Source organism: Pinus tabuliformis, chromosome 3_1 (genome assembly GCF_031772625.1).
Source record: "Pinus tabuliformis cultivar Carrire ecotype Pingquan chromosome 3_1, CPIR1, whole genome shotgun sequence".
NCBI lineage: Eukaryota > Viridiplantae > Streptophyta > Pinopsida > Pinales > Pinaceae > Pinus > Pinus tabuliformis.
Window position 1 is genome coordinate 229,615,328 of NC_142301.1, and position 14,869 is coordinate 229,630,196.

The window sequence follows — 14,869 nt, forward strand, 5'->3', positions numbered from 1 at the left end:
CCCTGCTTTGAAAATATTAAAATTAATAACAAACAATATCGATTATTGTTCCATTGCAGTTGTTTATAAAATGCTAATTTTCAATGTAAATATGAACGGTAACCATGGAAATGTCATTATTATTTAGTGTAATAAACTATTTCATTTTTATAACGATAGGAATCTATTATGTATTTAATAGGGATGATACCTAATTAAATAGGGCTTTATATTCTTTATATGCAAGTGTTAATGTTTTGGTTTTATGCTCTGAGTAGGGTAGAATTTAATATTCAAATAAACAAAACAGATTGTACTAAAATTATCAGAGCTTTGAATAAAGGTCACTAGATTTTTGCAACAGCCGTTGGGACTGAAGAAGCCCCTCAATTCAAGAATTGTGGATTGGATCCTGCGATTCCGGGGAGCAGAGGACTCATTTGTGCAGGACAAGTTTTTGTCCCCTTCATTCCGTGGCAGCCGCTTCGGAATTTATGATCTCCCTTTGCATATTCATTTTACCCGAGAACTGTATCTTATTGTAATGATGAGGTCATCACAATTTTTATTGATACTTTTGACTAAATCATCGGCGGTCTACGTGGCTGACATGCCCCGCTGAACCACATTTGCTGTGCATATCTGGGACACAGTGTAACTGGTAGCAACATGTGCATATGCATTGGAGAACACTCCCGATCGAAAGCTACATCACGAGTAACTACATTTTGTCTCTTCCTTTCCTGCGTCCCTTTATGACTGTGCTTGTCATGCTTTTCTTTACCATCAGAAATTGCGGTGCGCCTCCATTGTGCTTGTTATTGGATCCTGTGACATTAGTCCTCGAGCAAGCTTTCATCTGAATTTTGTTGAGACTTTATATCCCTTTTGCAATGGAATCCAGTCTGTCTGGGCCAGATAATACCAGATGGGCTTTTATTGTGATACAAATGTTAGTTATATTAGTGTTTGTAATGGTTGTTCGAGCTGTTTCCGAATTTTTCAAACACTATTTGTGGGAACCCCGTTACATACGAAGATTTATGGAAAGACAAGGAGTGAAGGGGCCTCCGCCCAGTTTTATGGTTGGCAATCTTATCACCATCGCCAATCTTCGTGAAAAGGAGATTGTGAACGACATGAAATGCTTGAGCCACGACATTGTGGACAGGCTTTTACCGCATTATGTCAAGTATTCCAGAATTTATGGTAACTTCATCTCATGTTCCAGCGAAAACAGTAACTTTGGATGCCATAGTAACCGCTGTGCTCATCTTCTTTGATTATTTTTTTGGGAACTACTATGATAAACAAATTTAAGTAGGTTTTGGTTTCTTTGGGTTTATTATGATTTATGAGACAATCACCATTTAATCGAAATTGTGGACTGATTGTATGGCAATTATTTGTATTCATGCCCCCAAAGTCTGGGAGTCGGAGCAAATTGGAAAAACGAAATTATTTATTTAGATCATATGGTTATTATTTTTATTCATGCCAACGATTCAATGTCTGGGATTCCCACAGGTGATCAATTCGTACTGTGGTGGGGAGTCGAGGCGCGAGTGGCCATACTCCAACCAGAACTGATAAAGGAAATACTATCGTCCAAGCATAGCTACAGCTATGGAAAGTCTCATTTACAGCAAGAGGGAAACAAGGACTTCATTGGCAAAGGACTGCTAATGGCCAGCGGAGAGGCATGGGCTCACCAGCGACGCATCGTCGCCCCAGCTTTCCAGAATGAAAAACTTAAGGTGATACACGCCCTCCTGACCTATGTCATTGAATCGTCATTAACACTGTTAAATTAATGCTCTCCCCATTTCTCTTACGCATTAAAATTGCATTACTTGTCAACCTCAATGATATGCGCAGGGGCATGTGAAATATATGGTGGATTGCACCGCAGAAATGCTGGCCTATTTTGAGGAAATTCTTCGAAACCGCGGTGGATGTAATGAAATCGAAGTGAGCAAGCATTTGAGCAGGCTTGCGGCCGACATCATCGCACGCACAGAATTTGGTAGCAGTTATGAAAAAGGCCAAAGAATTTTCGAACAGCTTAACTCGTTGCAGAAGCTTTCGTCACAGTCTAGCAGATATTTATGGTTTCCAGGCAGCCGGTTTGTTTCGCTTGGCATTGCTCTGCATCACTATGTAGATAATATATTATATTGTGGAGAAATTATATTAATCTGTCATCTTTTGACCTCAGCGTACAATTCAGATATAATGGTGAAGCAATTATTGATACCTGTGTACGTTTTTGCATGCTGCACAAGTCGAGGAATAAGTCACCCAACACTGCAAGTAGTGGAAATCGAAGAGCTGGACTTGCTTCCCAAACACTTGTCTATCCATGCTTTTTTACGTCTATAAGTGTTTCTGCTTACCAAGCAATCCGTTCTGTTCCTTGAGTCACCTTGAAAAACATCTACTCGGTCTTCAATATAAAACTAAGAATCGTTTGAGGTTCATAGGTCGCACGGTGTACCCGGAAGTTTATAGTCTAACTAGACTACGCTTTTGTTAAGAAAACAATGGAAATTTAGGTATGATTTTGAGAAAATTTCAAGGTTAAAATTTTTGGGAATTTGATTAAATTTTAAGATTTTGAGCTTTTGATAGTACTAAATTTATTTTTATTTTTAAAATAAAATATTTAAAAGCTCCCAAAATTAAATTTCTTAAAAAAATTCTTACCCAACTAGAATTTCACTATCTCAACAAAATTATCACTTAGACAAGGCCTTCAATTAATTATGCTGTCCGTGGGTTTCTTCATTAATGGTAAATATTAGTGTGATATTTAATGGATATTCATAGCGTTTAATATACTATAATAACTTACCTTGTATTTTTAACGACCTTTAACTACTTAATGCATTGTAGGTTCTTCCCTACCAGATTAAACAAAGAGATAAAGGACAAAAAGGAGCAAATAGAGAGAGTGCTGCTGGAAATCATTCAGGCGAGGCGAGACTCGGTCGAAGTGGGGCATAGCGTTTCCTATGGAAACGACCTGCTCGGGTTGATGCTCGCCGAAACAGAGCTGACAATGTCCTCCTCGTCCATTAAGTTAAGCTAGCAGCAGTTAATGGACGAATGCAAGACTTTTTTCTTCGTTGGCCACGAGACCACTGCCCTTCTGATGACATGGACGATGATGCTGCTCGCATCCAGTCCTGAATGGCAACACAAAGCCCGAGCTGAAGTTCTAGAAGTTTGCCAGGGAAACTCCCCATTTGCTGAGGATCTCCCCAAAACTCAAGACCGTGAGATAGCCAACCTATCTCAATTCCAACCTAATGACATATAATCTACAAATACGCAATTCCAAACTAATGACATATAATCTAATGTAGAAACAGATTTATATACGCTCTGCATGGATCTGCAAATTATGGTATTTATGTAATGTTTTTGTGAGTGTCTGCATTGAGCTTTTAATGGGTTTGAATTATTGCATGCAGTTGGGAATGATACTGAACGAGTCACTGAGACTGTACACACCGGCATCAATCATGCCAAGACAGGCATTCGAGAACGTGAAGGTAGGAGATATCGAGTTGCCAAAGGGCGTGTCTGTTTGGATTCCAGTGCTCGCGCTGCATCATAGCAAGGAATTATGGGGAGAAGATGCCAACGAATTCAATCCACAGCGGTTTGCGGAGGGCGTGCAGAAGGCGTGCAAGCATCAGATGGCATTCTTACCCTTCTCCTCTGGACCCCGAGTCTGCGTGGGACAGAGTTTCGCTATAATGGAAGCAAAGGTGATGCTGGTCATGATCCTCTCCCGGTTCAAATTCATCCTCTCTCCTAACTATCGGCATGCCCCTGTATGCGTGCTCACAGCCTCACACTCAAGCCCAAGCACGGGGTGCCGATAATTTTTGAACGCTTGTAATTGTCAGTAACACTTTACTATTATTCCATACGCGTTTCTCGGAGGTGGTGTATGAACATCTACATAAGCTATTTCAGAGAGATAATTTACAGATATCAGCATTTTAGAATTTATATTTGTCTTGGTGTTTCTTGGTTGAAAAAACCCAGAATATGCTAATCGCTAATTTTGTAAAAATGATAAGCGGGACATAATTGGATGAAGATATATAGATGGGCGTTTCACAGAGAAAATATATTGATATCGACGTTCTCAAAATTGTACTTGTAGAATGTGATCACGGTTAATTTTGTAAAAATGATAAGCTAAACACAGTGATAACCACATCATATTCTCACGACGCTATTATAGTGAAGGTGTTTCCAGCAACCCTTTCCTTTTTGTTTTTCAGGAGAAAAAAAGGAACATTTTCATCAAGAAGGAAAATAGTTTACATTTTCATAAACCCAGATCAAGAACATAGTGATATCCATAATCTAAGCAAGCCTATACCGCTATTGATTGCTGAGATTGACGGCCTGTGGCCATAAGAGGAAACAGAGCATAGGAACATAGAGACAAACGAACAAAATATCTACGAAAAGATACATAATGCTTCAGACACAAAATGGATATGAAACCGAATCAAGGAACCAGAAATAGTGACAGGGTCCCTGGAAACCAAAAGGAAACCATAGGTAGCAAGAAGCCTTAATAAAAATCAAAATTGCTCTGAGAATAAGAAATCCTCTCAGCTCATAATGCATCCACCATGGAAAAAGTGACCAAGCATGTTTAGAGAGTGCATCTGCTTCAAAATTTTGTCCCCTAAAGACATGTTGGAAAGAGATCTCTCAGAAAAGGGACATAAGGCCCAAAATCCATGCATCTAATTGAAAAGAGTAGAAATTGTAACATGTTGCAATCTTGAATTTATCTTATCCTTGAGGGAGTCTTCAACAACTAGAATGTTATCTACATTGAGCCAAAGAGCCACTTGTAAGGCACCTCATAAGGCCATCATTTTTTCCCTACAGTTGTCCCCCAAGCTGGCAAACCACCTAAAGCAATAGGACAAGATACACCGCAACTACATTGCGCACAAGTGGAAGTCCCATCAAAAAAGAAAATAGGGAAAATGTTGGACAAGCCAACCAGAGAGATGAACCTAGTGGATTCCTTGGGGCACCATGGACCAATCTCCTAATAGTGTGCAACAATGTGGAGCACTGTCAAATTGAGATTGGGAGTAGTCTCTTCAAAGATGTACTCATTATGAGAGCACCAAATGCCCCAAAAGATGTAATGAGAGACAACTCAAAGCTCTTTTGGTTGATTGCCCCAAGAAAAAATCCAATCAGCAATGGAGGACTTGTCATCACTAACCTGAGTCCCCAAGAAAGATGATACCTTCATCCAGATGTCTTGAGATAAAGGGAAGAGAATGAAGAGATGTAAATAGTCTTCCAAGGTAGATTTGCACAGTGAGCATCTACTAGGGCCCACGAAACCTTTCTTGAGAAGAGTGTCCCAAGTTAAAATACAATTGTGCAGAATTAGCCATGTGAAGCATACAATCTTGAGGGGACATCTTAGGACCACAATTGAGCAGTGGCATTGGTAAAAGGTAGGTTTTGTGTGCAAGAAGTGATGTGCTCATATGCTTCAAAGGCTACTATTCTGCCATCAATTAAATAACCACCCCAAACCATATTATCCTAGTGAGTTGACAACAAGATACTGACCTAACAAAGGTTGTTACAATAAACTTCCCACTCAACCTCCATATAAACTAGAATTCCAATTTCCCATGCATGTGCCCAATTGGGGGATGACAAGGGTAATTGAGGACCCCTCCAAATGTTGGCCAAGGTGGAGAATCCATGATGCTTTAGAGATATTGTGATAGGGGCTAAGAGATGGTGACTTCTAGGCATGCCTTTATGGTATCCATCCCCACTTTGACTTGCAATTTGTTACCAACAACCCGACAAAGGTTGTTGCAAAGCCAAGGGATTGTGCTCTGTTGTCTTATCAGGGTTGTAGATATGAATAATTTGGATAGAACACCATTTCAAATCCACTCCTCTAATCCACAAAATTGAATATATTTTCTTGTCATAATACTTTTCCGTATCCCTTTTTCTCCATAGATACTCCATAGGTTGGCAGTCAGAAGGGGCTATATTAAAGTTTCTAAAATTTAGAATGCCTTAGCCTCCATTCTTTATCGATATGGGGATTAATTTGAGACTACTGAAGGAGATTTTTCTTTTAGAGCAGAACCCCAACCATAGGAAATGGGCCACAATAGAGTCAATCTTCTTAATTGTGGATTGTGGGATGCGAAAAATATGCATCCAATATACAAGAATCTCTTGGAAAACCGCTTGAATCATGACAACCCTACCTCTGAGTGTTAACCATCTATGGTCCCAATGGAGTAACATTCCCTCAAATTTGTCCACAAGCCAATCCCAGTCTGAACACTTGTAATTGCAAGGTTTCAAATGATAGCCTAAGTATTTGAAGCCATTTTTCATTGGGCTGAGCTTAACCTCAAATATAGACGTAATCCCAATAATCTCCATCGACCCATCATCATCAGAGATAAGTTTTGATTTTTTTTTGTTAATATTAAGCCCTGAAACATTGCTGAATTTCAGAAAAATCTTATGGAAAGCTTCCCATTCTGATATTTTGCCTCCCCTGCACATAAAATATCATCCACAAACAGTACATGTGATAGGCGGGAATTTTTGGATATCCCACAACCTTTTATGGTGTTGTAGTTGATCCCCCTGCTTAATGCATCCATTACTAGAATAAACAAGTGCTGCATGCAGCCGGTAGTCCCTGCTTATATAACTGAAAAATTAGCAAGTTGTCGATGCCAACGCTGTTGCAAGTGTGTGACAATTGTTGCCGTTGGCAAGCACTAATTGGAACGAATTGTCCAAAACGAAATTACTCGCCGATGCCAATTCCCCATTTCATTTCTTCTGTTACCAGACAGGGGCATATGGCCGGCTTGCCCGAGCAGAGTCCAGCTCTGTTTCAAAACTGATGGAAGGCACAAGAAATTTTGGGATCTTGGATGGTGATGGGGACAATTCGTACCAACAATATTTCCTATGTAGAAATTCTAGTAATTCATGCTCATAAGTTCACTCTATTACTGAGCATATTAAGAGATTCAGAATTTTGACAATCTCTCCTAAAAAATGTGAGCTGTAACTCAAATATACTCCATAATCATTGCGCAATACCCATCCAGTTACTGAGACTTATTGATTTTTATACAATAATGAACTGACAAGGAGGGACATTGGCACTGGAACCGAGAAAGAAAGAAATGGCAGGGCAGGGGACTTTTATTGCTAAGATTAATGGCGTGCATCGTTGGCTTGCATTACTCACTTGGGATTGCTCGCTGGTGCGAATCTATTGCTAGCTGGTAGGCTGCATTGTCCTGGTTATAATTTGTGTACAGTTTCTAGACAGATACAATATTGTTCTATATTTTCCCTGCAAGATGAAAAACAGAGCAAGCAACCACGGCGGAGACAACATTAGCAAGCCCAATCCAGTTAGGTAGTCATCAGACTTACGCAGATCACAATGGATTTTATTCCATGTATGGATCTACAATAAGTATTGAAGGATAAATCTCAATGATTTCTTATCTCATGTAAGTATAATAAAACACTAAAATCTTGGGCATGACTTATTCATTTTGCAAACACAGAAACCCCTCTATAAACTCAATTAAGTGTGACAGAATAAGAATGAAATTACCTCGAGCGAGTTCATGGCTATACTGTCTATAACTGCAAGAATGTTACCTTCAGGCAACAAAAATAGCTTCATTATGGTTAAAGCTACCAATGAAACCACAACATTACAATATCAATATGCTAGCAGCGATTGTACAAAGTAAATTGAAAACCAAAACATCTAATTACAAGTACAGAGCACCGAGCGGAGGCAACCACTATGTTATTAACATTAATGAAATCTTGGCAGCCGAATTTGGATTTCAAAATGTCACTCTATTACTGAGCATATTAAGAGATTCAGAATTTTGACAATCTCTCCTCAAAAATGTGAGCTGTAACTCAAATATACTCCATAATCATTGCGCAATACCCATCTAGTTACTGAGACTTATTGATTTTTATACAATAATGAACTGACAAGGAGGGACGTTGGCGCTGGAACCGAGAAAGAAAGAAATGGCAGGGCAGGGGACTTTTATTGCTAAGATTAATGGCGTGCATCGCTGGCTTGCATTACTCACTTGGGATTGCTCGCTGGTGCGAATCTATTGCTAGCTGGTAGGCTACATTGTCCTGGTTATAATTTGTGTACAGTTTCTAGATAGATACAATATTGTTCTATATTTTCCCTGCAAGATGAAAAACAGAGCAAGCAACCACGGCGGAGACAACATTAGCAAGCCCAATCCAGTTAGGTAGCCATCAGACTTACGCAGATCACAATGGATTTTTATTCCATGTATGGATCTACAATAAGTATTGAAGGATAAATCTCAATGATTTCTTATCTCATGTAAGTATAATAAAACACTAAAATCTTGGGCATGACTTATTCATTCTGCAAACACAGAAACCCCTCTATAAACTCAATTAAGTGTGACAGAATAAGAATGAAATTACCTCGAGCGAGTTCATGGCTCTGTTGTCTATAATTTTGAGAATGTTACCTTCAGGCAACAAAATTAGCTTCATTATGGTTAAAGCTACCAATGAAACCACAACATTACAATATCAATATGCTAGCAGCGATTGTACAAAGTAAATTGAAAACCAAAACATCTAATTACAAGTACAGAGCACCGAGCGGAGGCAACCACTATGTTATTAACATTAATGAAATCTTGGCAGCCGAATTTGGATTTCAAAATGTTATCAAAATCAACGCAAAGGATACGCAGACTTTAGAATTACCATCATATAAACCCGTGTTATATCATATGCACAAGTGCACAAAATGATCAGATTCTGAGTTTAGATGGGTTTCTCTAGTGAAGACGAAAAATCAATTTAAAGAATTTAAAAGGAACAGAGAATGGCATTTTTTTTTAAATTGCAGATTTTAAAGCATTTTCCGAAATTTGATACACAGGGATCTAGGAATATTCTTGAAATTTGAAATAAATAATTTTATAACAACATTGCTCATAGAAATGTTCAATTATATTATATTATTCCACAGCTCTCATATGCAGTACCTTCGTATGGGCTTCCAAATATGGTAGACTTCAATTTTCTCCAGGTTGTGAAGAGGCATACAAATATGACAAACTTCAAGCTTCTCCAGATTGTAAAGCGGCATACAAATATGCCAGACCTCAAGCTTCTCCAGATTTCCAAGAGGCATGCAGATATGGAAGAATCGCAGATATGGAACATTTCATGCATCTCCAGATTTCAAAGAGGCATATAGATATGGAAAACATCAATCTTTTGCGTGTCTCCAAAACACATACTTTATTTGTTTCCGTTATATGATCATAATCGTATGTGAAGCCATATGGCAGTCTCACATCTGCTAAAAAGTTTGATGAAAAAGTTACATGACAGCGAGTTACATGACACCTTTTCAGATCACAAAAAGTTTGATGAAAAAGTTTGACACGTGGTTCTTACCAGAGACACGTTATCAACTGCATGAACCAAGTTGGTCAAATGGGGCCCGTTCATCGGACTACGTGTGGAAGTTTTCCATTAATGTTTTATTTGGGATAAGTTTCAGCGAGAACCGGCACGCCCGATTTTCATCTCCTTGCTAATCAATAAACTCTGTTAATGTTCGTTGAATCTTGAATTGTCCGTCGAATCCTAATTACATTCTTCCGAGAACAGCGCTGCTGCTGTCCGTCCGTTAAAGAGAAGACCGAGAAGCATCTGAGAGTGCGACCGTTATATTGACGGAAATACTGGCAATAACGGCGAGTCTGTTGGCGTTTCAGGTAATTTTTAATTGGAAAAATATGACTTATTTTTCATGGATCGCTATGTGGGCACTGTTCAAAACCATTAGAGTCGTGCTAAAATAGCTTAGCGTTTCAGGTAATATTGGAGTTTAGCGTTTCAGGTAATATTGTCGTTTAGCGTTTAGCGTTTCAGGTCGTCTTTGCTTGAGGAATTATAATATAAAAGAAATTGAACAGGAATGGAGTAACTAGGAGTTTGGATTTTCGAACTTAAATAAAATAGTTTTCATTTTTTGTTGAAAAAAATTAGTATTCATTGTCTCATGTTGTTGTTGATAATTCGATTTCTAACTAGCTGAAAGCTTAGATTTCAGTGAAAGTAAACCATATTTAAAAAATTAAATATAAACCAAAGAAATGGGGTTTAATGGCAATCTATTGAAAGTATTTAGGATTGAGTCTTACCGTGGGTTTTACAGGGGAAATGGCCTTTGGAAATGAGCATATCTAAGTGATAATATATTATATATGATGCAGCGGACTAAGTCCACAACGAGAGGAATGTTGAATTTCTTGGCAATGAGCACCGTCCATGGCAGAAATGAATCTGCAATGATGTGGGAAATTTGATTATCCTCCTGTTTGTTCAGCGTCTCGATTACTTCGTCCACTGGCTGCATCATTGTGTTGAGAGTAAACTGTAAAAATCCTTCGTTGTACAAAGACCTATCAAAATCCATGCCCAAGTTATTTGAAATCTCTGCACAACGAATGTCTAAAGCAGTTTTTTGAACAACATTGTTGATGTATGCTTGCGAATCAGATGAAGAACATGGTAACATATTGGACTATGAGCATTAACCATTAAACTTACCTCACTTGGAGCGATTCTCACAGTCAATCATGTGTTTTTTGCAGCGATTCTCACGCATACAGATCATCTAGATCAAAAATCCATAACCAGAAATTTTGTTATTTTAATTATATTGCAAAAATAGCTCCGACTAAGTTTGACACTAAACACTAAGCATGCTAACCAGTCACCAAAAAGTAGCCCTATGTTTGTGACCACAACTTGACCTCGGATATAAGAAAGTAAATTCAGATATAAATAATTTGAACATGATCCTATAAGCCAGACCAGAGAAAGAATGACATCTCAGACATGAGCTGCAAAAAAGTGTTTCCAATTGCTAGTATTTTCAAAGCCTCCCTACTAAGGATTTGGCGGCCTGCTGTTTGCTGCTGAGACTCTCGAACCCCACTCAAGCAACTCTTTGCTTGTATCATCCTTGTGTACAATAACTTCAATGAAGCATAAGCAATCCTTTTTGGGTCCTAGGGCAGTTTTAATAGCCTCTACAGCCTCTTCTTCCGTCTTAACCTGCACAGAAAGAAGGGGTGCTGTTAAATAACAAAACAAATACCTAGTACAGAGTACTTAGGCATCCTGCATTTTCTAGGGCTGAGAAAAAATGATGAAAAGCTGACAATAACAACAAAACTGCCATGATAAGAATCAAAAAGAGAGGAGTAGATTAAGATCACCAATCTGATACAGAGTTTTGACCAACTAAAGGTAAGTCCCAAAGTCTACAATAATGTAAAAAAATACCTTGGCAGTCCAGCATTTCCCTTCACCGTTATGAATGGCATCTACTAAACCGGTGTAGTTCCAATTCTTTATGACATTGTATGGGCCATCATGTATTTCAACTTCTATAGTATATCCTCCATTATTAATCAGAAAAATGATAGGATTCTGCCCATTTCGAATCATAGTAGACACATCCTGGACTGTCACCTGTTGAAATAAGGAAGAATACATTTAGGGATAAAAACTTACTGATTTTTGGACAAAACAGATAACCCGAAGGAATTTAATATTTCAAATACAGATTCATTGTTATTCATTAAATAAAATATTACAGAATTTTATATAAAAATCCTTGCATCTGCACCTGAAAGCTTCCATCACCAATGCATGATATTAAACGCTTCTCTGGCGTTGCTTGAGCATATCCCAGTGTTGCTCCTACAGACCAGCCTATCGATCCATACTGCATTTGGAACTCATACCTGCCAAACATACATTTAGCTCAACGAGCAAATAGCTGCAAATATAGAGACAAATATACTTGCGAACAGAGCACCATGAGAGTGACAAATAGAGCAGCATAATAGTAGGTCCCTCTCATCAGAGAACAAACATTTCTCTTTCATCACTCATTGCTGCCACTCCTGCCATTGCAGACTTTGGCTCTGAAGCCTATCCAACAACAGTCTCACCGGAAACCTTCCTCCGTAGATGGTAAAGACTAATTTCATATTGTGTTTGGTGGCAAGAAATTGAGAGGCGGTGGTAGCCAGCTACCTGAGAGGTGGCAGACGGTGGCAGACGGTGGTAGCCAGCTGCCTGAGAGGTGAGAGGTGGCAGCTATATAATAAACTTTGCATGCGCCTAAGTTTCATGTTTGTCACCACAATTTTCCAGACTTTGGATAAAATATAACTTGTCACCACATTTTTACATTGGTATAAGCGAAGCCTGCAATAAGAGGTCCTTTCTTGCCCAGCCAAAAACCTTCGTTAAAATTTTGATAGACGAAAATTGTCATTCTAAAACATTGGTTAAACGATGATAACGCAAAAAAAAACATGGTCAACGAATGAATTAATGCGCGGTCAACGATCTATCAATCACTATAGTCCCAGGCAGGGACTAATAACAGAGGAGACAACGCACATCCTTGTCTCAATCCTATGTCAATTTTGAAGAAATTGGTGGGCTCCCCATTGGTGAAAGCCACCATGGATGTGGATGTGATGCAAATCAGATATGTCTATGTTTGAAATGTATTTTATATAGAATCATGGTGAAGAATTCCCAATTTACACAATCGAAAGGCCAATTAAGATCAATTTTCATAAAACATATTTTTTATTTCCATATTCAGTTTTATTTCCTTGTTTTGACTAAACAAATACCTTCTTGAACAATGGCCACTGTGTCCTGTATTAAACCAAATTGTTCTTGTGAAATATGTAGGGAATTCCCCCATAAAAGCCCTTCCGTGTGCCCCCAACTTAACCGTTATGGACCATGCCAAGTGACGTTGGCTTTGGAATTTTGAAACATTTGAGGTATATATCTCGTATAGATTTATATGTTAATATATAAACTTATAGAATTAATATATGAAAATATATTAATATATATGTTAATATTTTAGATATAAATTAAACCATTGATAAATGCAAATAAGGTAATTAATTCATAATAAGTATTAAAATATTTATTTTATTATATATCTTACTTTGTTAAAGCTAGCCAAGATCTTAATTCCAAATTTATCAAGAGAGAGGGATCATATCAAATCTCTTTCCACTATAAAAAAAAAGTATGCATCTCATGAAATTTGATCCCTCTCCATGTTTGGTCAATCCAGAATTAAGAAGAATCTAGGTTGGTTTAATTATTAGTTATAAATATAAATATAAATATTAATTTTATGTTTTATTTTTATATAATTTGAACGAGTCAAAATGTTAAATATAGCATTGGATTACAACATCTTTACCTTACTTTTATGACTTTTTTTTATTAAGCCAACATTATGTTTGATTATTATTCTTAACCTAATGCTTTACTACAACATCTCATCTAACAAGTAACTACAACATCTCCCCATACTAACTATAAAATTCTTGTTATTCTAATAAATAATTAAAACTTGGTTCACTTAATTTGTATTAATGTTCCTATGATTTGTATTTTAAATTGTTAATTCAATTTAATTTAAATAATTAGGGGGCAAGAAATATCTTCTTATGCTTATAAATTTAAACTTTATAAATAACATATTTTTCTTTATAAAATATAAATTCAGAAATAAAATAAATATCTCTTTAAATAAAAAATAATTAATCAAAATTACTTCACGAAAAAAAATCAAACTTTTAATTATTATAATAGTCTCCAACATTACTAACAATGTCAAACAAATTACAGAAACTAATATTTATAATTTTGAAACTAATATTTATAATTTTGTAAAACTCATAGAAGCATGGTGTTTGAAAAAATTCTCACATTTGAGAGGCAAGTCAAATTCTAACAATCTTTCCCAATGTACAAAGATGATTCCTCTTATATCTTCACTCTTTACTATTCTAATTTTTTTTTATAAACATGCTATTATTTTAAATTTTAAGTGACTTGACTTCTCGTGATTAACGAACATTTGGATTATATAATGCTATTGAGCCGAGAAGTTTATTCTACAACCCAATGTGAAGGGATGTGTAAGTTTGTCTGTGCCCCTTTAAAATAAAAATGAAAAATAAAAAATATGTTCTAAATAGAAAAATAATATTGGTTATCATTGAAAAAAAGAATATGTTATAAAGTAATTAGAAGTAAAAAAAAAATCTGTGAATCAAATATTTAAATCTTATATATATTTCAACAAGAGATTGAAATAAAATATTTGAAGATCTATGTTAACTAATTTATCAAATATTTAAATCTTATATATATTTCAACAAGAGATTGAAATAAAATATTTGAAGATCTATGTTAACTAATTTATGTCTATATCAACTTCATATATCTATATAAAGAAATAAAAAAAATAGTTATTATTTGGTTCTATATATATTCTATTTATCTTTCAAACATATAATTTAAACAATGAAAACTAACACATTGTATTTTGTACTCTAAAAAAGTTTGCACTTGAAGAAATTTGATCCCTCTCAGCTCATGTTAGATCCCTACTTAAAATGAATCGATGATGGTTTTATTTTGAAATGAATTCAAATATTTCCCGCTCAAAATGATATCCTCATCCATTCATGAATTACAAAAGTTAAATTAACCAAACTATAAAATAACGTTGTTTTGAAAACACAAATTTAATCAACAAACAATATAATACTCATCTCATATCTATAAAATAATAATTATTTTACAATCTATAAAAATAAATAAAATAATAATATTAATATTAATATATTTAAAATAATAAATCATTGAGCCT

The 14,869-nt window shown here is 36.4% G+C and overlaps 1 protein-coding gene and 1 pseudogene across 1 annotated transcript; one reads left to right on the forward strand and one right to left on the reverse strand.

The window, feature by feature from the left end:
- Positions 1 to 923: 923 nt before the first annotated feature.
- On the forward strand, positions 924 to 3,889 carry LOC149186634 (cytokinin hydroxylase-like; annotated as a pseudogene).
- A 7,154-nt stretch (positions 3,890 to 11,043) lies between these two features.
- Positions 11,044 to 11,928, reverse strand: LOC149186635 (pyruvate decarboxylase 2-like). Its single transcript, XM_089412647.1, has 3 exons — positions 11,789 to 11,928; positions 11,443 to 11,631; positions 11,044 to 11,211 (listed from the first exon to the last, which is right to left on the reverse strand). Exons 1-3 carry the CDS (start codon positions 11,915 to 11,917, stop codon positions 11,044 to 11,046), a joined length of 486 nt encoding a protein of 161 aa, XP_089268773.1. The 5' UTR covers positions 11,918 to 11,928.
- Between the last annotated feature and the right edge of the window lie 2,941 nt (positions 11,929 to 14,869).

Bases quoted from the DNA above. Each gene is read 5' to 3' on its own strand.
- LOC149186635 (XM_089412647.1), bottom strand. From the start codon at position 11,917: ATGTTTGGCAGGTATGAGTTCCAAATGCAGTATGGATCGATAGGCTGG. The intron at 11,632-11,788 runs GTGCAGATGCAA...TTATTTCAACAG, and splicing joins TTGGTGATGGAAGCTTTCAG to GTGACAGTCCAGGATGTGTC. The intron at 11,212-11,442 runs GTATTTTTTTAC...CTTTCTGTGCAG, and splicing joins GGAAATGCTGGACTGCCAAG to GTTAAGACGGAAGAAGAGGC.